Source organism: Ranitomeya variabilis, chromosome 2 (assembly GCF_051348905.1).
Source record: "Ranitomeya variabilis isolate aRanVar5 chromosome 2, aRanVar5.hap1, whole genome shotgun sequence".
Taxonomy (NCBI): Eukaryota; Metazoa; Chordata; class Amphibia; order Anura; family Dendrobatidae; genus Ranitomeya; species Ranitomeya variabilis.
The window spans coordinates 24,072,638-24,100,233 of record NC_135233.1 but is presented as its reverse complement, the minus strand read 5'-3'; the positions used below and the strand labels follow the sequence as shown (position 1 = coordinate 24,100,233).

At 37.2% G+C, this 27,596-nt stretch overlaps 1 protein-coding gene across 2 annotated transcripts in view; it reads left to right on the top strand.

The window, feature by feature from the left end:
• LOC143804232 (calpain-13-like) overlaps positions 1-26,693 on the top strand; it is a 191,502-nt gene extending 164,809 nt beyond the window's left edge. The window contains exons 17-21 of one of the 2 annotated variants that reach the window (XM_077282129.1): positions 13,180-13,258; positions 17,022-17,138; positions 23,905-23,960; positions 24,973-25,021; positions 25,665-26,693. In XM_077282129.1, coding sequence (XP_077138244.1) covers positions 13,180-13,258; positions 17,022-17,138; positions 23,905-23,960; positions 24,973-24,999 — 279 coding nt within the window. In that variant the 3' untranslated portion in view covers positions 25,000-25,021; positions 25,665-26,693. The remainder of the gene's footprint in view (positions 1-13,179; positions 13,259-17,021; positions 17,139-23,904; positions 23,961-24,972; positions 25,022-25,664) is intronic. The other variant, XM_077282128.1, reaches the window with a different exon arrangement.
• The last annotated feature ends 903 nt before the right edge of the window (positions 26,694-27,596 follow it).

Genomic DNA, 27,596 nt, shown 5'->3' with positions numbered 1-27,596 from the left:
GTTATATTCTTGTACATATGGAGCAGTATTATAGTAGTTATATTCTTGAACATAGGGGCAGTATTGTAGTAGTTATATTCTTGTACATAGGAGCAGTATTATAGTAGTTATATTCTTGTACATAGGGGCAGTATTATAGTAGTTATATTCTTGTACATAGGAGCAGTATTATAGTAGTTATATTCTTGTACATAAGAGCAGCATTATAGTAGTTATATTCTTGTACATATGGAGCAGTATTATAGTAGTTATATTCTTGAACATAGGGGCAGTATTGTAGTAGTTATATTCTTGTACATAGGAGCAGTATTATAGTAGTTATATTCTTGTACATAGGGGCAGTATTATAGTAGTTATATTCTTGTACATAGGGGCAGTATTATAGTAGTTATATTCTTGTACATAGAAGCAGCATTATAGTAGTTATATTCTTGCACATAGGAGCAGTTTTATAGTAGTTATATTCTTGTACATAGGGGCAGTATTATAGTAGTTGTATTCTTGTAGACAGGGGAAGTATTATAGTAGTTATATTCTTGTACATAGAAGCAGTATTATAGTAGTTATATTCTTGTACATAGGAGCAGTATTATAGTAATTATATTCTTGTACATAGGGGAAGTATTATAGTAGTTATATTCTTGTACATAGGGGCAGTATTATAGTAGTTATATTCTTGTACATAGAAGCAGTATTATAGTAGTTATATTCCTGTACATAGGAGCAGTTTTATAGTAGTTATATTCTTGTACATAGGAGCGGTATTATAGTAGTTATATTCTTGTACATAGGAGCAGCATTATAGTAGTTATATTCTTGTACATAGGGAGCAGTATTATAGTAGTTATTTTCTTGTACATAGGGGCAGTATTGTAGTATTTATATTCTTGTACATAGGAGCAGTATTATAGTAGTTATATTCTTGTACTTAGGGGCAGTATTATAGTAGTTATATTCTTGTACATAGGGGCAGTAATATAGTAGTTATATTCTTGTACATAGAAGCAGCATTATAGTAGTTATATTCTTGCACATAGGAGCAGTTTTATAGTAGTTATATTCTTGTACATAGGAGCAGTTTTATAGTAGTTATATTCTTGTTCATAGGAGCAGTATTATAGTAGTTATATTCTTGTACATAGGAGCAGTATTATTGTAGTTATATTCTTGTACATAGGAGCAGTATTATAGTAGTTATATTCTTGTACATAGGAGCAGTTTTATAGTAGTTATATTCTTGTACATAGAAGCAGTATTATAGTAGTTATATTCTTGTACATAGGGGCAGTATTATAGTAGTTATATTCTTGTACATAGGAGCTGTAATATAGTAGTTATATTCTTGTACATAGGTGCAGTATTATAGTAGATATATTCTTGTACATAGGGGCAGTATTATAGTAGTTATATTCTTGTACATAGAAGCAGTATTATAGTAGTTATATTCTTGTACATAGGAGCAGTATTATAGTAGTTATATTCTTGTACATAGGAGCAGTATTATTGTAGTTATATTCTTGTACATACGAGCAGTATTATTGTAGTTATATTCTTGTACATACGAGCAGTATTATAGTAGTTATATTCTTGTACATAGGAGCAGTATTATTGTAGTTATATTCTTGTACATAGGAGCAGTATTATAGTAGTTATATTCTTGTACATAGGAGCAGTTTTATAGTAGTTATATTCTTGTACATAGAAGCAGTATTATAGTAGTTATATTCTTGTACATAGGGGCAGTATTATAGTAGTTATATTCTTGTACATAGGAGCAGTATTATAGTAGTTATATTCTTGAACATAGCAGTATTATAGTAGTTATATTCTGGTACATAGGTGCAGTATTATAGTAGTTATAGTCTTGTACATAGGAGCAGTATTATAGTAGTTATATTCTTGTACATAGGAGCAGTATAATAGTAGTTATATTCTGGTACATAGGAGCAGTATTATAGTAGTTATATTCTTGTATATAGGAGCAGTATTATAGTAGTTATATTCTTGTACATAGGGGCAGTATTATAGTAGTTATATTCTTGTACATAGGGGCAGTATTATAGTAGTTGTATTCTTGTAGATAGGGGAAGTATTATAGTAGTTATATTCTTGCACATAGGAGCAGTACTATAGTAGTTGTATTCTTGTAGACAGGGGCAGTATTATAGTAGTTATATTCTTGTACATAGGGGCAGTATTATAGTAGTTATATTCTTGTACATAGAAGCAGTATTATAGTAGTTATATTACTGTACATAGGAGCAGTTTTATAGTAGTTATATTCTTGTACATAGGGGCAGTATTATAGTAGTTACCGTATATACTCGAGTATAAGCCGACCCGAGTATAAGCCGACCCCCCTAATTTTGCCACAAAAAACTGGGAAAACTTATTGACTCGAGTATAAGCCTAGGGTGGAAAATGCAGCAGGTACCGGTGAATTTCAAAATTAGAAATAGATACTCCATACCATTCATTATGGCCCCATAGATGCTCCACATAAAGCTGTGCCATATATAATGCTCTGCACCGTTCATTATGGCCCCATAGATACTCCACATAAAGCTGTGCCATATATACAATGCTCTGCACCGTTGCCCCATAGATACTCCACATAAAGCTGTGCCATATATACAATGCTCTGCACCGTTGCCCCATAGATAGCTGTGCCATATATATATATGCTCTGCACCATTGCCCCATAGCTGTGCCATATAGTGCTCTGCACCGTTGCCCCATAGCTCTGCCATATAGTGCTCTGCACCGTTGCCCCATAGCTGTGCCATATATATAGTGCTCTGCACCGTTGCCCCATAGCTGTGCCATATAGTGCTCTGCACCGTTGCCCCATAGCTGTGCCATATATATAGTGCTCTGCACCGTTGCCCCATAGCTGTGCCATATAGTGCTCTGCACCATTGCCCCATAGCTGTGCCATATAGTGCTCTGCACCGTTGTCCCATAGCTGTGCCATATAGTGCTCTGCACCGTTGTCCCATAGCTGTGCCATATAGTGCTCTGCACCGTTGTCCCATAGCTGTGCCATATAGTGCTCTGCACCGTTGCCCCATAGCTGTGCCATATAGTGCTCTGCACCGTTGCCCCATAGCTGTGCCATATAGTGCTCTGCACCGTTGCCCCATAGCTGTGCCATATAGTGCTCTGCACTGTTGCCCCATAGCTCTGCCATATAGTGCTCTGCACCATTGCCCCATAGCTGTGCCATATAGTGCTCTGCACCATTGCCCCATAGATGCTCCACATAAATATGTGCTGCTGCTGCCGCTGCAATAAAAAAAACAAAAACACATACTCACCTGTCTTGCTTGCAGCTCCTCGGCGCCATCTTCCCGGCGTCTCTCCGCACTGACTGATCAGGCAGAGGGCGGCGCACACACTATATGCGTCATCGCGCCCTCTGCCTGCAGTCAGTGCAGACTGCAGAGAGACGCCGGGAAGATGGCGCCGACGCCCGGCGTGTGGAACCAGGACAGGTGAATATGCGATACTTACCTGCTCCCGGCGTCCCGCTCCTTCTCCCTGCCTGTCTTCGGTGCCGCAGCCTCTTTCTCTGTCAGCGGTCACCGGCACCGCTTCATTAGAGAAATGAATAGGCGGCTCCGCCCCTATGGGGGGCGGAGCAGCCTATTCATTTCTCTAATGAGCGGTCCCACGTGACAGCTCAGGGGAAGAGGCTGCGGCACCCGGAGACAGTGGGACGTGCAGGGGGGGGCGCCAGGAGCCCCGGAAGCAGGTAAGTATATGACAGTGCTCACCCGCCGACCCCACCACCGATCATGACTCGAGTATAAGCCGAGGGGGCACTTTCAGCCCAAAAATTTGGGCTGAAAATCTCGGCTTATACTCGAGTATATACGGTATATTCTTGTACATAGGGGCAGTATTATAGTAGTTATATTCTTGTACATAGAAGCAGTATTATAGTAGTTATATTACTGTACATAGGAGCAGTTTTATAGTAGTTATATTCTTGTACATAGGAGCAGTATTATAGTAGTTATATTCTTGTACATAGGAGCAGTATTATAGTAGTTATATTCTTGTACATAGGAGCAGTATTTTAGTAGTTATATTCTTGTATATAGGGGGCAATATTATAGTAGTTATATTCTTGTACATAGGGGCAGTATTAAAGTAGTTATATTCTTGTACATAGGGGCAGTATTATAGTAGTTATATTCTTGTACATAGGGGCAGTATTATAGTAGTTTTATTCTTGTAGACAGGGGAAGTATTATAGTAGTTATATTCTTGTACATAGGGGCAGTATTATAGTAGTTATATTCTTGTACATAGAAGCGGTATTATAGTAGTTATATTCCTGTACATAGGAGCAGTTTTATAGTAGTTATATTCTTGTACATAGGAGCAGTATTATAGTAGTTATATTCTTGTACATAGGAGCAGTATTATAGTAGTTATATTCTTGTACATAGGGGCAGTATTATAGTAGTTATATTCTTGTACATAGGGGCAGTATTATAGTAGTTATATTCTTGTACATAGAAGCAGCATTATAGTAGTTATATTCTTGCACATAGGAGCAGTTTTATAGTAGTTATATTCTTGTACATAGGGGCAGTATTATAGTAGTTGTATTCTTGTAGACAGGGGAAGTATAATAGTAGTTATATTCTTGCACATAGGAGCAGTACTCTAGTAGTTGTATTCTTGTAGACAGGGGCAGAATTATAGTAGTTATATTCTTGTACATAGAAGCAGAATTATAGTAGTTATATTCTTGTACATAGGAGCAGTAATATAGTAATTATATTCTTGTACATAGGGGCAGTATTATAGTAGTTATATTCTTGTACATAGGGGCAGTATTATAGTAGTTATATTCTTGTACATAGAAGCAGTATTATAGTAGTTATATTCCTGTACATAGGAGCAGTTTTATAGTAGTTATATTCTTGTACATAGGAGCAGTATTATAGTAGTTATATTCTTGTACATAGGAGCAGTATTATAGTAGTTATATTCTTGTACATAGGAGCAGTATTTTAGTAGTTATATTCTTGTATATAGGGGGCAGTATTATAGTAGTTATATTCTTGTACATAGGGACAGTATTATAGTAGTTATATTCTTGTACATAGGGGCAGTATTATAGTAGTTGTATTCTTGTAGACAGGGGAAGTATTATAGTAGTTATATTCTTGCACATAGGAGCAGTACTATAGTAGTTGTATTCTTGCAGACAGAGGCAGTATTATAGTAGTTATATTCTTGTACATAGAAGCAGTATTATAGTAGTTATATTCTTGTACATAGGAGCAGTACTATAGTAGTTGTATTCTTGCAGACAGAGGCAGTATTATATTAGTTATATTCTTGTACATAGAAGCAGTATTATAGTAATTATATTCTTGTACATAGGGGCAGTATTATAGTAGTTATATTCTTGTACATAGAAGCAGTATTATAGTAGTTATATTCCTGTACATAGGAGAAGTTTTATAGTAGTTATATTCTTGTATATAGGAGCAGTATTATAGTAGTTATATTCTTGTACATAGGGGCAGTATTATAGTAGCTATATTCTTGTACATAGGAGCAGTATTATAGTAGTTATATTCTTGTACATAAGAGCAGCATTATAGTAGTTATATTCTTGTACATATGGAGCAGTATTATAGTAGTTATATTCTTGAACATAGGGGCAGTATTGTAGTAGTTATATTCTTGTACATAGGAGCAGTATTATAGTAGTTAAATTCTTGTACATAGGGGCAGTATTATAGTAGTTATATTCTTGTACATAGGGGCAGTATTATAGTAGTTATATTCTTGTACATAGAAGCAGCATTATAGTAGTTATATTCTTGCACATAGGAGCAGTTTTATAGTAGTTATATTCTTGTACATAGGGGCAGTATTATAGTAGTTGTATTCTTGTAGACAGGGGAAGTATTATAGTAGTTATATTCTTGTACATAGAAGCAGTATTATAGTAGTTATATTCTTGTACATAGGAGCAGTATTATAGTAATTATATTCTTGTACATAGGGGAAGTATTATAGTAGTTATATTCTTGTACATAGGGGCAGTATTATAGTAGTTATATTCTTGTACATAGAAGCAGTATTATAGTAGTTATATTCCTGTACATAGGAGCAGTTTTATAGTAGTTATATTCTTGTACATAGGAGCGGTATTATAGTAGTTATATTCTTGTACATAGGAGCAGCATTATAGTAGTTATATTCTTGTACATAGGGAGCAGTATTATAGTAGTTATTTTCTTGTACATAGGGGCAGTATTGTAGTATTTTTATTCTTGTACATAGGAGCAGTATTATAGTAGTTATATTCTTGTACTTAGGGGCAGTATTATAGTAGTTATATTCTTGTACATAGGGGCAGTAATATAGTAGTTATATTCTTGTACATAGAAGCAGCATTATAGTAGTTATATTCTTGCACATAGGAGCAGTTTTATAGTAGTTATATTCTTGTACATAGGAGCAGTTTTATAGTAGTTATATTCTTGTTCATAGGAGCAGTATTATAGTAGTTATATTCTTGTACATAGGAGCAGTATTATTGTAGTTATATTCTTGTACATAGGAGCAGTATTATAGTAGTTATATTCTTGTACATAGGAGCAGTTTTATAGTAGTTATATTCTTGTACATAGAAGCAGTATTATAGTAGTTATATTCTTGTACATAGGGGCAGTATTATAGTAGTTATATTTTTGTACATAGGAGCTGTAATATAGTAGTTATATTCTTGTACATAGGTGCAGTATTATAGTAGATATATTCTTGTACATAGGGGCAGTATTATAGTAGTTATATTCTTGTACATAGAAGCAGTATTATAGTAGTTATATTCTTGTACATAGGAGCAGTATTATAGTAGTTATATTCTTGTACATAGGAGCAGTATTATTGTAGTTATATTCTTGTACATACGAGCAGTATTATTGTAGTTATATTCTTGTACATACGAGCAGTATTATAGTAGTTATATTCTTGTACATAGGAGCAGTATTATTGTAGTTATATTCTTGTACATAGGAGCAGTATTATAGTAGTTATATTCTTGTACATAGGAGCAGTTTTATAGTAGTTATATTCTTGTACATAGAAGCAGTATTATAGTAGTTATATTCTTGTACATAGGGGCAGTATTATAGTAGTTATATTCTTGTACATAGGAGCAGTATTATAGTAGTTATATTCTTGAACATAGCAGTATTATAGTAGTTATATTCTGGTACATAGGTGCAGTATTATAGTAGTTATAGTCTTGTACATAGGAGCAGTATTATAGTAGTTATATTCTTGTACATAGGAGCAGTATAATAGTAGTTATATTCTGGTACATAGGAGCAGTATTATAGTAGTTATATTCTTGTATATAGGAGCAGTATTATAGTAGTTATATTCTTGTACATAGGGGCAGTATTATAGTAGTTATATTCTTGTACATAGGGGCAGTATTATAGTAGTTGTATTCTTGTAGATAGGGGAAGTATTATAGTAGTTATATTCTTGCACATAGGAGCAGTACTATAGTAGTTGTATTCTTGTAGACAGGGGCAGTATTATAGTAGTTATATTCTTGTACATAGAAGCAGTATTATAGTAGTTATATTCTTGTACATAGGAGCAGTATTATAGTAATTATATTCTTGTACATAGGGGCAGTATTATAGTAGTTATATTCTTGTACATAGGGGCAGTATTATAGTAGTTATATTCTTGTACATAGAAGCAGTATTATAGTAGTTATATTCCTGTACATAGGAGCAGTTTTATAGTAGTTATATTCTTGTACATAGGAGCAGTATTATAGTAGTTATATTCTTGTACATAGGAGCAGTATTATAGTAGTTATATTCTTGTATATAGGGGGCAGTATTATAGTAGTTATATTCTTGTACATAGGGGCAGTATTATAGTAGTTATATTCTTGTACATAGGGGCAGTATTATAGTAGTTGTATTCTTGTAGACAGGGGAAGTATTATAGTAGTTATATTCTTGCACATAGGAGCAGTACTATAGTAGTTGTATTCTTGTAGACAGGGGCAGTATTATAGTAATTATATTCTTGTACATAGGGGCAGTAATATAGTAGTTATATTCTTGTACATAGAAGCAGCATTATAGTAGTTATATTCTTGCACATAGGAGCAGTTTTATAGTAGTTATATTCTTGTACATAGGAGCAGTTTTATAGTAGTTATATTCTTGTTCATAGGAGCAGTATTATAGTAGTTATATTCTTGTACATAGGAGCAGTATTATTGTAGTTATATTCTTGTACATAGGAGCAGTATTATAGTAGTTATATTCTTGTACATAGGAGCAGTTTTATAGTAGTTATATTCTTGTACATAGAAGCAGTATTATAGTAGTTATATTCTTGTACATAGGGGCAGTATTATAGTAGTTATATTCTTGTACATAGGAGCTGTAATATAGTAGTTATATTCTTGTACATAGGTGCAGTATTATAGTAGATATATTCTTGTACATAGGGGCAGTATTATAGTAGTTATATTCTTGTACATAGAAGCAGTATTATAGTAGTTATATTCTTGTACATAGGAGCAGTATTATAGTAGTTATATTCTTGTACATAGGAGCAGTATTATTGTAGTTATATTCTTGTACATACGAGCAGTATTATTGTAGTTATATTCTTGTACATACGAGCAGTATTATAGTAGTTATATTCTTGTACATAGGAGCAGTATTATTGTAGTTATATTCTTGTACATAGGAGCAGTATTATAGTAGTTATATTCTTGTACATAGGAGCAGTTTTATAGTAGTTATATTCTTGTACATAGAAGCAGTATTATAGTAGTTATATTCTTGTACATAGGGGCAGTTTTATAGTAGTTATATTCTTGTACATAGGAGCAGTATTATAGTAGTTATATTCTTGAACATAGCAGTATTATAGTAGTTATATTCTGGTACATAGGTGCAGTATTATAGTAGTTATAGTCTTGTACATAGGAGCAGTATTATAGTAGTTATATTCTTGTACATAGGAGCAGTATAATAGTAGTTATATTCTGGTACATAGGAGCAGTATTATAGTAGTTATATTCTTGTATATAGGAGCAGTATTATAGTAGTTATATTCTTGTACATAGGGGCAGTATTATAGTAGTTATATTCTTGTACATAGGGGCAGTATTATAGTAGTTGTATTCTTGTAGATAGGGGAAGTATTATAGTAGTTATATTCTTGCACATAGGAGCAGTACTATAGTAGTTGTATTCTTGTAGACAGGGGCAGTATTATAGTAGTTATATTCTTGTACATAGAAGCAGTATTATAGTAGTTATATTCTTGTACATAGGAGCAGTATTATAGTAATTATATTCTTGTACATACGGGCAGTATTATAGTAGTTATATTCTTGTACATAGGGGCAGTATTATAGTAGTTATATTCTTGTACATAGAAGCAGTATTATAGTAGTTATATTCCTGTACATAGGAGCAGTTTTATAGTAGTTATATTCTTGTACATAGGAGCAGTATTATAGTAGTTATATTCTTGTACATAGGAGCAGTATTATAGTAGTTATATTCTTGTATATAGGGGGCAGTATTATAGTAGTTATATTCTTGTACATAGGGGCAGTATTATAGTAGTTATATTCTTGTACATAGGGGCAGTATTATAGTAGTTGTATTCTTGTAGACAGGGGAAGTATTATAGTAGTTATATTCTTGCACATAGGAGCAGTACTATAGTAGTTGTATTCTTGTAGACAGGGGCAGTATTATAGTAATTATATTCTTGTACATAGGGGCAGTATTATAGTAGTTATATTCTTGTACATAGGGGCAGTATTATAGTAGTTATATTCTTGTACATAGAAGCAGCATTATAGTAGTTATATTCTTGCACATAGGAGCAGTTTTATAGTAGTTATATTCTTGTACATAGGAGCAGTTTTATAGTAGTTATATTCTTGTACATAGGAGCAGTATTATAGTAGTTATATTCTTGTACATAGGAGCAGTATTATTGTAGTTATATTCTTGTACATAGGAGCAGTATTATAGTTGTTATATTCTTGTACATAGGAGAAGTTTTATAATAGTTATATTCTTGTACATAGAAGCAGTATTATAGTAGTTATATTCTTGTACATAGAGGCAGTATTATAGTAGTTATATTCCTGTACATAGGAGCTGTATTATAGTAGTTATTTTCTTGTACATAGCAGTATTATAGTAGTTATATTCTGGTACGTAGGTGCAGTATTATAATAGTTATATTCTTGTACATAGGAGCAGTATTATAGTAGTTATATTCTTGTACATAGGAGCAGTATTATAGTAGTTATATTCTGGTACATAGGAGCAGTATTATAGTAGTTATATTCTTGTATATAGGAGCAGTATTATAGTAGTTATATTCTTATACATAGGAGCAGTATTATAGTAGGTATATTCTTGTACATAGGAGCAGTATTATAGTAGTTATATTCTTGTACATAGGGGCAGTAATATAGTAGTTATATTCTTGTACATAGTGACAGTATTATAGTAGTTATATTCTTGTACATAGGAGCAGTATTATAGTAGTTATATTCTTGTACATAGGAGCAGTATTATAGTAGTTATATTCTTGTATATAGGAGCAGTATTATAGTAGTTATATTCTTGTACATAGGACCAGTATTATAGTAGTTATATTCTTGTATATAGGAGCAGTATTATAGTAGTTATATTCCTGTACATAGGAGCAGTATTATAGTAGTTATATTTTTGTATATAGGAGCAGTATTATAGTAGTTATATTCTTGTACATAGGACCAGTATTATAGTAGTTATATTCTTGTACATAGGAGCAGTATTATAGTAGTTATATTCTTGTACATAGGAGCAGTATTATAGTAGTTATATTCTTGTACATAGGGGCAGTATTATAGTAGTTATATTCTTGTACATAGGACCAGTATTATAGTAGTTATATTCTTGTACATAGGAGGCAGTATTATAGTAGTTATATTCTTGTACATAGGGAGCAGTATTATAGTAGTTATATTCTTGTACATAGGAGCAGTATTATAGTAGTTATATTCTTGTACATAGGAGCACTATTATAGTAGCTATATTCTTGTACATAAGGCAGTATTATAGTAGTTATATTCTTGTACATAGGGGCAGTATTATTGTAGTTATTTTCTTGTACATAGGGGCAGTATTATAGTAGTTATATTCTTGTGCATAGGGGCAGTATTATAGTAGTTATATTCTTGTACATAGGAGCAGTATTATAGTAGTTATATTCTTGCACATAAAGGGCAGTATTATAGTAGTTATATTCTTGTATATAGGGGAAGTATTATAGTAGTTATATTCTTGTACATAGGAGCAGTATTACAGTAGTTACATTCTTGTACATAGGAGCAGTATTATAGTAGTTACATTCTTGTACATATGGAGCAGTATTATAGTAGTTATATTCTTGTACATAGGAGCAGTATTATAGTAGTTATATTCTTGTACATAGGGGCAGTATTATAGTAGTTATATTCTTGTACATAAGGCAGTATTATAGTAGTTATATTCTTGTACATAGGAGCAGTATTATAGTAGTTATATTCTTGTATATAGGAGCAGTATTATAGTAGTTATATTCTTGTACATAGGGGCAGTATTATAGTAGTTATATTCCTGTACATAAGGCAGTATTATAGTAGTTATATTCTTGTACATAGGGGCAGTATTATTGTAGTTATTTTCTTGTACATAGGGGCAGTATTATAGTAGTTATATTCTTGTACATAGGGCAGTATTATAGTAGTTATATTCTTGCACATAGGAGCAGTATTATAGTAGTTATATTCTTGTACATAGGAGCAGTATTATAGTAGTTATATTCTTGCACATAGGGACAGTATTATAGTAGTTATATTCTTGTACATAGGGCAGTATTATAGTAGCTATATTCTTGTACATAGGGTCAGTATTATAGTAGCTATATTCTTGTATATAGGGGGCAGCATTATAGTAGTTATATTCTTGTACATAGGAGCAGTATTATAGTAATTATATTCTTGTACATAGGAGCAGTAATATAGTAGTTATATTCTTGTACATAGGAGCAGTATTATAGTAGTTATATTCTTGTACATAGGAGCAGTATTATAGTAGTTATATTCTTGTACATAGGAGCTGTATTATAGTAGTTATATTCTTGTACATAGGAGCAGTATTATAGTAGTTATATTCTTGTACATAGGAGCACTATTATAGTAGTTATATTCTTGTACATAAGGCAGTATTATAGTAGTTATATTCTTGTACATAGGGGCAGTATTATTGTAGTTATTTTCTTGTACATAGGGGCAGTATTATAGTAGTTATATTCTTGTACATAGGGCAGTATTATAGTAGTTATATTCTTGAACATAGAAGCAGTATTATAGTAGCTATATTCTTGTATATAGGGGGCAGCATTATAGTAGTTATATTCTTGTACATAGGAGCAGTATTATAGTAGTTATATTCTTGTACATAGGGGGCAGTATTATAGTAATTATATTCTTGTACATAGGAGCAGTATTATAGTAGTTATATTCTTGTACATAGGAGCACTATTATAGTAGTTATATTCTTGAACATAGGGGCAGTATTATAGTAGTTATATTCTTGTACATAGGGGCAGTATTATAGTAGTTATATTCTTGTACATAGGGGCAGTATTATAGTCGTTATATTCTTGTACATAGGGGCAGTATTATAGTAGTTATATTCTTGTACATACAGGCAGTATTATAGCAGTTACATTCTTGTACATAGGAGCAGTATTATAATAGTTATATTCTTGTACATAGGAGCAGTATTATAGTCGTTATATTCTTGTACATAGGGGGCAGTATTATAGTAGTTATATTCTTGTACATAGGGTCAGTATTATAGCAGTTATATTCTTGTACATACAGGCAGTATTATAGCAGTTACATTCTTGTACATAGGAGCTGTACTATAATTTTGAACATAGTATTAGCAGCATTTTTGTACTTATAGTAGTAATCACTATTATATTTTTTTCATTTTCCAGTTTTCCTCTTAAATTATTAGTTATCTAAACCTACTGCGTTTACTGAATTTTTATGACAAATTCCAACATTTTGTCTGACATTTTTGTTATGTCTTTCAGGATCTATTCCGGACCATTGATATGAATCAGACTGGATTACTTGATGGTTTTGGTTTGTCAAGAGCTGTCCAAGAAGCTGGTAAACAGCTCTACTAATATTTGTTTCTTTGTACATGAACTAAACTTTAGTTTCTTAAGACTGGACATCACATAAGGAAACAAAACGTTGCTTCCACCAGGGTGAATGACATTAGCGCGGTGCAACCTTCCTATCTGTCGCTAGTCTATAAATCACACAAGTCCCAGATCTTTAGGCTGTAAAATAAGGATGGATACTTTCTTCCAGGGAACAGACAAGGCGATTTCTTAGACTTCTAGAAGAACAGCTTCTTGTAATGTTGATGGATCGGCCGCGGCAGAGTTTGAGTTTAATGATATTGAGTTTTCAGGGTTCATTGAGGGGCGATCGCTGTGTGAGGACATTAATCGTCATTCATGGGGGGACGACCGCTCAGTGCATTGCAGATCCTGACTCATGAGGTTGTGGAGGCCGTTATGGGATTTGTTACAGTGAATACGACAGGTTTGGTTTATGGATATTGCAGGGTGAATTACATGGATGACTTATTAGAAAAAAAAGGCAAATTATGGCAGATCTACGATGTCACGTACTTTATATTCCTTCTACATGTCCCATAAAACTAGGTACAGGCATAGACTTTGGCCAACAACCCCTCCCCTGTTCTGCTGGAAGTTCAGTGTCTTTTGCGGATGGACAGAGCATGACCAATGTGCTTTCAGAAAACTCCATCTACATTTCCGTTTGGCTAGCTTAATGTCTAGGAAGTGTGGGGAATCATTGTAGTGCGGGAAGGTCATTGTTTCTCTACAAGAAATGAGGGCAGGTTTTTGTCCATAACAGAAAATCGGGGAAGGACTTTCCCAACAGGAAGAGGAGGTGGGTCTTTCTTTTCTGCAGGAAATAGGAGTGAATATTATATTCTTTACAGGATGTAAGGGTGAGCATCTCCATCTATACAGGAAGTAGGGGTGAGTCTTTCTTTTTCTGCAGGAAGTAGGGCTGAATTGTGAAGTGTCTAGCTTTCAATGTAGGAGGTAGGGGTGGGTCCATTCTTCTCTACATGATGTAGGGCTGGGTCTTTCTTTCTCCACAGGAAGTAGGGGTGGGTAAAATATCACTGCCATACAGCGATCACATAGTGGTAGATACACTATCATTCCTGACAACTGTATAAGAGACCATAGGTTTTTTTCCGGTTGGAGTAATTTACTTTTCCACAGGATTACATCAGGCCAAGACAACAATGGTGAATATGAATGATAACACCAAAACTTTTTCTCCACTCATGGTTAGTGGTTGGGTGAAGACATTTATTGTCAAACTACTGAGTTTTCTCCTTTTAAATCATAATGACAACCCAAAACATCCAAATGACCCTGATCAAAAGTTCACATACCCTGGTGATTTTGGTCTGAGAACATGCACAGTTGACACAAATGGGTGTGAATGGCTACTAAAGGTAACATCCTCAACCTGTGACCTGTTTGCTTGTGATCAGTGTGTGTGCATAAAAGCAGAGGAGTTTCTGGGATCCAGACAGACTCTTGCATCTTTCATCCAGCCACTGACATTTCTGGATTGTGAGTCATGGGGAAAGCAAAAGAATTGTCAACGGATCTACGGGATAAGGTAATAAAGCAATGAATACGAGCCACTAAGCTTGAAATGCGTCTGCTTACGGATCCCAGGGGTAGCTGATGACACTTATGCTGCATGATATGATGCTGGATTTTTAAGTATGGCTTCAATAAATGATGGATTTTAAAGGAACAAAGAGCTGGACTAGCTCCTCTTTCGATTCTGCCAGGGTATATAAACTTTTGAGCACGACTGTATTCCCGTTCTATACAAACTCTCCATCCTGCTGATACCCCCAATTCTGTGCCCGCAAATGCTACTCCATTTACCTCATCACGGCACCCTCTGTGTGTCACAGTGACCCCTATACTTCAAACATTGAGTTTACTATAACTGCCCAAAAAGTACAGACAGACATTGCCCCCCCAAAAAAAATAATACAGTCAGGTAGTGGCAAACAGTAATAGTGCCTCATATAGTAAGTGTGAATAATAGTGGAAAGACAGCGCAGCTCCAATTTTTTTTAGGAGTTATATGGACAACATACATGTGGGGTCCTCTGCTTTATCCAGAGTGGAAAGCTTATGCTGTGGCAGACCCACACTGGATGGTGATCATTTAAGGGCTCACACTCATCTGCGTTTATAAAATCAGTCCGATGTTGGTCCTGAATAGTCGAGTGTCATGCGAGTACAATTTGATTATTCTCACCTACTATCCGTACGCAATGCGTTTTTAATATTAGCATTTACATACAGGAATACTCTGTCATTTCAAGCTAGTTTAGTAACTAATTTAACAATCTTAGATATAGATAGATAGATAATAGATGTAATTGAGATATAATCAGTGCCATATAAGATGCGCCAAATCTGGCACTAAGCCACACTCTTCCTACCTGCCTTGGTGTGGTGGCCTTTGCTGGTTGTTAGTTATATGGAGGATGCCACAGAATTTTTTTTTATGGGGCACCCCATTTTAATACACAGTAAAGGCTAAGTAAACAGCTGTGAACTGATATTCATAGCCTCGGAAGCTCCATGCTTATTACCCACATCGGCCACCAGCTGTCTATTCTAATCTTTAAAAAGAGTACCAGCTGTATAATACTATCCAATTATTCAGATTACTCATGCATAGCATATATAAATAGGAGGACAAAGAGTTTTACTGAACGTACAATTTATTAAATCCAAAGAAAAATACCAGGTTTACATAGTAAAAATGGATAATACATATCAAATGCAAAAAAGAGTGAACTACCCAGGTGAGTGTAAAATGACCTATGGGCCACACAGAGAACCAAGACAAAACCTGCTTGTGCACAGTAATAATGACATCCCAATGTCTCAGTATAGTTTGTGTGATTGGACCTTACACCTATACCTCAGCATTTTACTGGTGGGCCACTAATCACTACATTACAATCATGTTAACTGCATTGGCAAATGTCCACATAAAAATTAACCATAATATTTACCCATGTGGTGTTTGTCAGATTCCTGTGTGGGCCTCAGTCTCCCCAACGCGCGTTTCGCGTGCTATCAGTATCCTGAGGAAGCGAGTGATTAGTGGCCCACCAGTAAAATGCTGAGGTATAGGTGTAAGGTCCAATCACACAAACTATACTGAGACATTGGGATGTCATTATTACTGTGCACAAGCAGGTTTTGTCTTGGTTCTCTGTGTGGCCCATAGGTCATTTTACACTCACCTGGGTAGTTCACTCTTTTTTGCATTTGATATGTATTATCCATTTTTACTATGTAAACCTGGTATTTTTCTTTGGATTTAATAAATTGTACGTTCAGTAAAACTCTTTGTTCTCCTATTTATATATGTCTATTCTAATCTGTTGGGTCACTCTGTGATTTTACTGTACGCTGCTGATGAAATGTTAGACTTTTAAGGAGCTGGATGCATAAAAATAGGACGGCATTCGCATGGCCCATGGGCCGGACAATTATTTTCTCGCACCCATTGACATTGTTTTTAACGCAGATGAATATGAGCCCTAATACTCACTTGTTAGTTCTTTACCTGCAGCCACCATGATTTTAAGTGGGAAATGTTCCTTACATGTTCCTTCTAGTCATTCTATAGTGAGAGGAGACTGGAAAAGTCCAACATTTATCAGCCTATTGTACAGGTGGGACATGGGGTAAGGGACATGTGCAGGAATTCTTCCTTGTTCCCTCCCATTGTTCCTCCTGTCATATCGCCCATGTCTGTGTGTTTTCAGGTCTCGTAGTCAGTGACGCGGTGCTGAATATCATGATCCTGAGATACGCCAACTATGCCCAGAAGATGAGCTTTGCCGACTTTGTCTGCTGCATGATTCGCCTGGAAACTGTGACAAGTAAGTGTAATAATTATAGGGGATAACTCAGGAGACTCTTTGTGTGGAACAAGACAACTACAGGACACAGTTTTATAAGTGGTAAAGTCTATACTATCACACGGTGATTCAAACAGGTGCAGAGAGAAACTCAAGTCCACAACACTTGGTGCAAATATTAAACGCAGCTTAGCAGTCTATAGGAAACTTCAGAGGAAAATGCAATCAAGCAGAAAGTCTATGAAGCACAGTTATTCTTGAGGATACTTGACACGAATAAGTCCTTGCTTAGTTCAAAACACAGATAGATATGCTTATAAGGCAGTTCAAATAATATCTTAGCTCAACCAGGGAGGCCTGGGTAATAGTCTCAGGTTTTTGCAGAGCAGCAACAGCTTACATGTCCAGCAAATGCAGATGGAAGCAAACACGAGCAGCAGATGAAGGAGGATTACTGGAACTGGTGTATGCAGCAGGAACTCAGAGCAGAGTAGCAGGATAACCCCACAGGTTCACAGGAGCAGGTATATAGCCAGGGAGTCACCAGGGTCAGGAGCTGGATGCAAGGCAGAATACTCTAGCACAGACTGAAGGCTGGGGTGGAGTTTTATAGCAGGAAGACACAGTGCACATGAGACCAAAGACGCCATCTTGGAAAAGGGCAGTAATGCACAAAAGGTAATAAAAAATGTTTAGAGTCCTGACATTACTCCCTCCTTAGAAGCGGCCTCAGGATGATCCTGGACCTGGTTTCTCAGGGAATCTCTGATGAAAACGAGAAATCTTCTGTCGGGCATTGATGTTTTCCACAGGTTCCCAAGAGTCTTCCACAGGGGGATATCCCTGCCATCTTATCAGATATTGGAGCCGATTCCTGCGAATCCTGGAATCAATAATTTCCTCCACCACAAATTGTTCTTTCCCATCAATCTCCACAGGCTGCGGAGGTGGCACAACACGTCCCTGGAAGGTATTAGGAGATACAGGCTTTAGTAAAGATACATGAAAAACTGGGTGTACCTTCATAGTCCTAGGCAGCTTCAGCCGGCAGGCCACAGAGCTCACAATACCGTTGATCTTGAAAGGGCCAATGAATTTCTGTCCAAGTTTTTGTGAAGGAACGTTTAACTTCAGGTTCTTAGTTGCTAACCACACGGAATCTCCTACCTTGAACATGGGTGCAGGTTTACGGAATCTATCAGCCGATCTCTTATAACATTCTTGAGCCGTGGTCAGGGATTCCTTCAGAACCTCCAGATTCTGTCTCATCACAGTCAGCCTTTCCTCCACTGCCGAAACCGGAGAATTAATTGGAGACCTAGGTAAAATACACAGATGATAACCCAGATTGGCAAAGAAAGGTGTAAATTTAGTGGAGGCGCTCTGAGAATTATTATATGAAAATTCGGCTAATGGCAGCAACTCCAACCAATCATCCTGGAGATGGCTGACATAACATCTTAGATATTGTTCCAGCGTCTGGTTGGTACGCTCACTCTGACCATTTGTCTGGGGATGGTAAGCAGAAGAGAGACAGACATTAATATTGAGTGCAGAGCAAAACCCCTTCCAGAATCTTGAAGTGATCTGTACTCCACGGTCAGAAATGATCTCATCTGGGACCCCATGCAACCGAAAGACATTCTGTATAACCAAGTTCACTGTATCTTTAGCTGAGGGGGAGCCGGTGCACGGAACAAAATGAGCAGCTTTAGTCAGGCGATCAACTACCACCATGATTGTATTCATGCCCCCCGATGTAGGCAGCTCCACAATAAAGTCCATTGATATAGACCCCCAAGGGCGGGACGGAACAGGTAATGGTTGTAGAAGACCCGTAGGTGCCACATGAGGAGTCTTGTAACGGGCACATACCTCGCAAGAGAGAACATAGTCCTTGGTAGCCTTCAGGCCAGTTGGCCACAAGAAGAATCGGCTCAGGAACTCTTGTGTCTTCTTACCCCCCTGTGACCAGCCAACTTGGAGTCATGTACCAACTTGAGGATCTGCAGACGGATGACCTCAGGGACGTAGATACGTCGATCTCTGAACCACATGCCACCCTTAAAGACAAGATTAATATTCACAGGTGGGTTGGCCAGAAATACATCACAGTCATAAGCCTCCCTGCACTCCTTCCACAAGTCCTGATCGTGGATAACTCCAATGAAATTGGCATCAGATAGAATGGTCTTGGACGGGGCTCCAGGTACGGAATCCACAGCATGGATTCGGGATAAAGCATCAGCCTTCCCATTACGAGAACCTGAACGGTACGAGATAGCAAAGTTAAATTGATTTAAGAATAAGTTCCAATGAGCCTGACGAGGAGGAAGACATCTAGCGAATCTAAGGAACTCTAGATTACGATGGTCAGTTAGCACTATGATCTGTTGTGCAGCTCCTTGCAGATGATGCCTCCATTCTTTGAAAGCCGCAATAATAGCCAGCAATTCCTTGTCTCCCTACGGGAAAAGAAAGCACAAGGATGTAGCAGACCCTTCTCTCCAGTTCTTTGGGAGAGAATAGCCCCCAAAGCATTATCAGAAGCGTCCACCTCCACAATGAAAGAAAGTGTTGGATCTGGGTGCATCAACGGCGGTGCTGAGGTGAAACAGATCTTAAGCCGATCAAAAGCTTCTTGAGCCTGTGATGACCACTTAAAGGGCTTTTCCTTTTTTTTCAAGGAAGTAATGGGACGGACAATATCAGAAAAATTCCGAATGAAGCGTCTGTAGAAATTTGCAAAACCAATAAAACGTTGGACCTCCTTAACGTTCTTGGGTACCGGCCAGTCAAGGATAGCCTGAATCTTACCAGATTCCATGTTCAGCCCCTGGGGAGAGATGATATAACCTAAGAACTGTATCTCAGAACGATGGAACTCGCATTTCTCCGGCTTAATATACAGATGGTTCTCTTTCAGACGTCTTAAAACAGTTTTGACATGTTCTTCATGTTCCTGTAGAGAGTCAGAAAAGATTAGTATTTCGTCCAAATAGATCACCACAAACTGGTCCAACAAATCTCTGAAAATGTCATTAGCAAGGTGTTGAAATGTTTCAGGGGCATTACAAAGCCCGAAGGGCATCACAAGATATTCAAAGTGTCCATACCGGCATCTTAATGCTGTCTTCCACTCATCCCCTGGACGAATACGCACCAAATTATAAGCCCCATGAAGATCCAGTTTAGAGAACACCTTAGCATGGTGGACTCTTTCCAGTAATTCGGGAATCAGAGGCAAAGGGTAACGGTTTCGTACGGTTACCTTATTGAGTTCCCGATAGTCAACACAGGGTCTCAGGGACCCATCCTTCTTTCTTTACAAAAAATATAGGTGCCCCTGCTGATGAGGAAGAAGGACGTATGAAGTCTTTGGCCAGATTTTCATCAATATACTCCTTTAAGGCTTGAAGCTCAGGTGCAGCCAAAGGGTATACGTTACCAAAAGGAATAGCTGCCCTAGGAAGCAGCTCAATGGGACAGTCATAATGCCTGTGTGGAGGAAGCTGATCTGCATTCTTCTTGTCATAGATGTCAGAGAATTCTTTATATGCTGGAGGTAAAGAAAATACCTGTACATGTGGTTCCGTAGCCGTGGACTCAGAGACAGCTTCTGTTAACGCTGAGTTGCTCCTTGTTGGAAAGATAATCTCCTTGGTCTCCCAGTTGATAATTGGGTTCTGAGAACGCAACCAAGGAATGCCTAAAATCACAGGAAAATGAGAAGAAATTAGCAAGAAAGAAAGTTGCTCCTGATGATTAGGCTCCAACAAAATGTCAAGGGGTACGGTCTCCTGATCCTCAGGCCCAGAGATTAAAGGTGACCCATCCACTGTTTCCATGGTAATTGGAGAGGCTCTTTGTTGACTTTCAATACCATGTTCCTTGGCAAATGCGATATCCATGAAATTGCCACCTGCACCAGAGTCAATCATAGCTGTACTGGAAATCCACTGTCCTGAACACAGGATCTTAATAGGGAGAGAACAGTGAGAGTTCTTTTCCTTCAGCTCCTTGGGGGGTGAAGTCATAGAAAGTGAATGGAATACAGCGTTTAAAGGCAGGCTACATTCAGAGATGTCAGATTCATCATCACAGTTGTCATACTCCCCTACTGCTGCTAGCACCTTGTTAGGCCATCTAGGACACTTAGGACAATTGATCAAGAAGTGGTCAGACTGGCCGCAGTAGAAACATAGACTTTCACGAAGGCGATGCTCTCGGCGCTCATTGATCTCGTGCCTCTGAACGGAATCAATTTGCATGGGCACCTCCTCCACCTCCCGAGAGGTTTTACCTGCAGGCTCTTTGGAAGGAAGGGAAAAGTTAGAGATACGGTTATATGCAGCAAACTTCTCCTGCCTACGCTCAGTAAGGCGAATGTCTATGTGCACACAATGCTGTATAAATGTTTCTAGCTCTTGTGGTGACTCAGAGCAAGCTAATTCATCTTTTACAATACTAGACAGACCCCTTTTTAAAAATAGGCAATTGTGCATAACTGTCCCAATTGGTATCTACCGCTAATCTCCAGATTCAGCAGTTGCATGGCGATTAGGATCATCAAACATTAATGCCATAGCAGCCAAGAAATCATCCAAGTTATTTAACCGTGGGTCACGAGACTCAATCATCGTATTCGCCCAGGCGAGCGCTCGTGAGGTCAGCAGCATTATTACACACAATACTTTGAATCTATCATTAGGAAAACGGTCAGCATGCACATCAAAATATAGCATACATATAAGCCATAAGCTTATATGTATTATATAAAAATACATACATATAAGCCACGAAATTTGTCGCGATCACCATTAAATCTGAATGGGGCAACTTAGGTTGGCTAGCTGGTGGCGGTTGCCCAGAGGGTAAAGTCGCTTGTGCAGCTATTTGCGTGCTTATGTCCTGAAAAGCCCGTCCATACTGGGACTCTATGCCAGCAAGTTTGTTTTCCTGGGCTGCCATGCGGGTGCTTAAGTCCTGCAAAGTTTGTCCAAACACTTGTTGATTGTGTTCAAAGCTTCCAAACTTCTTTTGCAGACCTTCCACATCTTTCTGCAGTGATCTAATTATGGAGAACACCTGCTCTAGTCTGCTTTCTGCAGTCATTGTTCCAGCAGTCTCCTCTTTTCTGGCTAGAGTATCCTGTAATAATTATAGGGGATAACTCAGGAGACTCTTTGAGTGGAACAAGACAACTACAGGACACAGTTTTATAAGTGGTAAAGTCTATATTATCACACAGTGATTCAAACAGGTGCAGAGAGAAACTCAAGTCCACAACACTTGGTGTAAATATTAAACGCAGCTTAGCAGTCTATAGGAAACTTCAGAGGAAAATGCAATCACGCAGAAAGTCTATGAAGCACAATTATTCTTGAGGATACTTGACACGAATAAGTCCTTGTTAGTCCAAACACAGATAGATATGCTTATAAGGCAGTTCAAATAATATCTTAGCTCAACCAGGGAGGCCTGGGTAATAGTCTCAGGTTTTTGCAGAGCAGCAACAGCTTACATGTCCAGCAAATGCAGATGGAAGTAAACACGAGCAGCAGATGAAGGAGGATTACTGGAAACTGGTGTATGCAGCAGGAACTCAGAGCAGAGTAGCAGGATCACCACACAGGTTCACAGGAGCAGGTATATAGCCAGGAGTCACCAGGGTCAGGAGCTGGATGCAAGGCAGAATACTCTAGCACAGACTGAAGGCTGGGGTGGAGTTTATAGCAGGAAGACACAGTGCACATGAGACCAAAGACTCCATCTTGGAAAAGGGCAGTAATGCACAAAAGGTAATAAAAAATGTTCAGAGTCCTGACAGTAAGAGAAGAAATGATGTATCGGTACTGATGGCCAGGTGACTGTATGGAACCCTCAGCGGGTGCTGCCAGCCATGGCTGCTGCCAGGAATTTCAGGGCTCCATATTGGCAAAATTTTGGGTCCCCCTTGAGACTCCATGCAGGCTCCACCCCAGCTCTGCCTCCACCCCTCAAAACTTCCACAGTCCCACCGACCACTCTTGGAAAAACTCCGCTTCTGTACCCCGTCCCCACCAGTCACACATTAACAGTTCCCTTCAAGCACCAGATCACATACATAGTGTATAGTGTACAAGTAATACAGTGATCACTAGTGACATTACAGGAGCTCTGCATATAGTGTATAGTATACAGGTAATACAGTGATAACCAGTGAATTTATAACAGGAGCTCTCTATATAGTGTCAGTGCACAGGTGATCATATTATGGAGGTACTGACTATAGATGATGATATCATGGAGATAGTATAGATGATGATATTATGGAGATACTGACTATATAGGAACATATTAGGGACACTGACTATAGAGGAAAATAACATGGACGCACTGACTATAGAGGAAAATAATATGGAGGCACTGTCTATAGAGGACATTATTATGGAGGCACTGACTATAGATGATATTATGGAGGCACTGGCCATAGATGATCATATTATGGAGGCATTGACTATAAATGATGATATTATGGAGGTACTGACTATAGATGATGATATTATGGAGGTACTGAGTATAGATGATGATATTATGGAGGTACTGAGTATAGATGATGATATTATGGAGGTACTGAGTATAGAGGACAATATTAGGGACGTACTGACTATAGAGGAAAATAACATGGAGGCACTGACTATAGAGGACATTATTATGGAGGCACTGACTGTGGCTAAATCTGTACAGATATTATCAATATGATCCATATGACTGATATAAGAAGTTGGTTATTATATATTTCCAGAGGTTTTCCAGAACCTAACAAAGGATGGAGCGGGCGTGTACCTGAGCGCAGAAGAGGTGAGTGTGAGCACTGCAGACGGAGTCTCCCGTATACGGACACAAGTATCGTATCGGCTTTATACACAGCCCAAAAGTACAAAGGACAAACAGAGGAGAGAACCGACAGTCAAGATTAGTTTCCCCAGCAGTTATCCCCAGCGAACCCAGCAATTACTGCACACGCTGGATACATTGCAGCCCACAGACCCACTGCAGAATCCGGATGTCTTCCATAGATTGTGAGCCCTCGCGAGCAGGGTCCTCTCTCCTCCTGTACCAGTCGTGACTTGTATTGTTTAAGATTACTGTACTTGTTTTTATTATGTATACCCCTCCTCACATGTAAAGCGCCATGGAGTAAATGACTCTATAATAATAAATAATAATATATCAGCAAAAAGACATCAGCAGCACAACTCGCTCTCCTGGCCGAATAGGTTGTTACAATGTATCAGCCGAGAGAACGCCGCACTGTTTATCTGCTGAGAATTGTCAGAATTGTCTTGTTTGCAACTGTACAAACCTCGAGTATAAAGATCTGCAGTGGGTTCCACATTCCTTCATACAATTCTCACATTCACTGACAGCAAGCGGAGAAGGCAAAAATGTCTATTGTGCAAAAATAATTGGCTTTCAGGCTCAAACTTTCCTGATATTAGTGATCAACTGAAATTAAAAGGCCTGCTCAGTCTTCAGACAAAGGTCTGCAGTCTCCTCACCTGTGCACGCAGCTACTGCTCCCGAGTATTCCCTGTGGTCAGTGGCCGTATGTACCGGTATGTGATTTGCATTCATCATGGAATATTGACAGCAGGCCCATATAAAGGGACTGCAGACTGTTCCTGAGCCTAGACAACCCCTTTAAATATGGATGATTTTAGAACGCTCGCTTGTGTATACATGTGGCCATTCTGTGCTGAGGTCACAAACTGAGATACAATCAGACATGAATAAACACTTGTGCACATTGTATCTGACCGCTGCTGGTCCTACGTCACCTGAACTTGTGGGTTTTCTGTTTTATTTGCAGTGGATGCAGATCATCATGTCCAGCTAACGGCCCAGGAGGCTGCAACCCGGTAAGTGAGAATGAATGAGCAACAGCAAGAGTCTGACTACAACGGTGCAAACCGGAAATCTACCAGCACCACTGTACTGTGCAGAGTCTGAAGAAAAAATAATCTCCAATAACAACTAGCAGAATAGTGAGTGCAGCTCTGGGGTATAATACAGGATGTAACTCAGGATCAGTAATGTAATGTATGTACACAGTGACTGCACCAGCAGAATAGTGAGTGCAGCTCTGGAGTATAATACAGGAGGTAACTCAGGATCAGTAATGTAATGTATGTACACAGTGACTGCACCAGCAGAATAGTGAGTGCAGCTCTGGAGTATAATACAGGATGTAACTCAGGATCAGTAATGTAATGTATGTACCCAGTGACTGCACCAGCAGAATAGTGAGTGCAGCTCTGGGGTATAATACAGGAGGTAACTCAGGATCAGTAATGTAATGTATGTAGACAGTGACAGCACCAGCAGAATAGTGAGTGCAGCTCTGGAGTATAATACAGGATGTAACTCAGGATCAGTGCATATAAGAAGTGACTTATCATTATCATGTAAAGGAGATGTTATCTTTATATTAATTATTCCAGGAGTGATAACGTATGTATAGGTATCTGAAAGTAATAAATGTTTTTTGCTTGTATCTTACAGAAGAAAGCGCACTGTGAAAGCTCCTGTCTGACCTGTACAGCTTTATTCCTGATTCCTTATGACTGAGACTGTCTCACTTTAGTTTTACAATTCTTTGTTTTTTGTACAATGTGTGAATGTTTTATAGAATAAGAAATTCCAGAACACATAAAGCAGACCTGTCACCAATACAAATTGTATAATTTGTTAAGAAGATTTCTTAGACCTGATGGGGCTGATGCACTTACTATAAACATCCATTTCAGAATGACTATATAATCCTTTGTGAAAGTTTATTTGCCTTTAAATTGAGCATCATAGGATCCAAAGAATGAAATGATCACACAGCCATTCCCATACATACACTGAGTCAGTACACTGCGATGAATGAATACATGATCTCCGCTATTGCTGTACACGTTACTTGTTTACATGGTTTGAGACTTTTGCACTTTCTGATGAAAAAAAGTTACAGTAAGCACCTTACATTTTTAACATGTACAGCAATATTAGATTTCATGAATTCAGTGATCACAGTGTGCGGACGCATCATGTATGTACTGTATATGGTCATATATTGGCCATACAGCGTATTTGTGCACCTGTGCATTAATTTAATACTGAAGTTGTGCCGTCACTTTTTTCATTTTTTTTGCAGTACACATCCATTATGACATTCATTTTCATAGTAAGTACAGCAGCCTCATCCGGCCAAATACATTTTTCTATTGTAGTGCAGTTGGTATTGTGAGATCTTACTTACAGATTCTTCATAAGCCCAAGTTAAGTGTTGATGAGAAAAGTTATAACTTCCGTTTTGTATTGTAAAAATGTGTGTTACTGAAAAAAATAATCAACACTTGTTTTGAGTTTCATGAGTACATGAATAAACATGAGGGTGAAAAAATATATCCATGAATATACTCTATATAAGAAGATAAGGGATACAATAAATAAACTGATTTGTTTTAGAATTTGGAACATACAAATACTCTCTTTTATACAAGCAATTTTGGGCAATCCTTCATTTCATACTGACCCTGTATTCAAAAATGAAACAATTTTTATAACCACCATATTATTTTCCTAAATATACAAAAATTAAACTATTATAATACTGCCCCCTATGTACAAGAATATAATTACTATAATACTGCTCCTATGTACAAGAATATAACTACTATAATACTGTTCCTATGTACAAGAATATAACTACTATAATACTGCTCCTATGTACAAGAATATAACTACTATAATACTGCTCCTATGTACAAGAATATAACTACTATAATACTGCTCCTATGTACAAGAATATAACTACTATAATACTGCTCCTATGTACAAGAATATAACTACTATAATACTGCTCCTATGTACAAGAATATAACTACTATAATACTGACCCTATGTACAAGAATATTACTATAATACTGCTCCTATCTACAGGAATATAACTACTATAATACTGCCCCTATGTACAAGAATATAACTACTATAATACTGCCCCCTATGTACAAGAATATAACTACTATAATACTGCCCCCTATGTACTATAATACTGCCCCCTATGTACAAGAATATAACTACTATAATACTGCCCCTATATACAAGAATATAACTACTATAATACTGCTCCTATGTGCAAGAAAATAACTACTATAATACTGCTCCTATGTACAAGAATATAACTACTAAAATACTGCCCCCTATGTACAAGAATATAACTACTATAATACTGCCCCTATATACAAGAATATAACTACTATAATACTGCCCCCTATGTACAAGAATATAACTACTATAATACTGCCCCTATATACAAGAATATAACTACTATAATACTGCCACCTATGTACAAGAATATAACTACGATAATACTGCCCCTATATACAAGAATATAACTACTATAATACTGCTCCTATGTACAAGAATATAACTACTATAATACTGCCC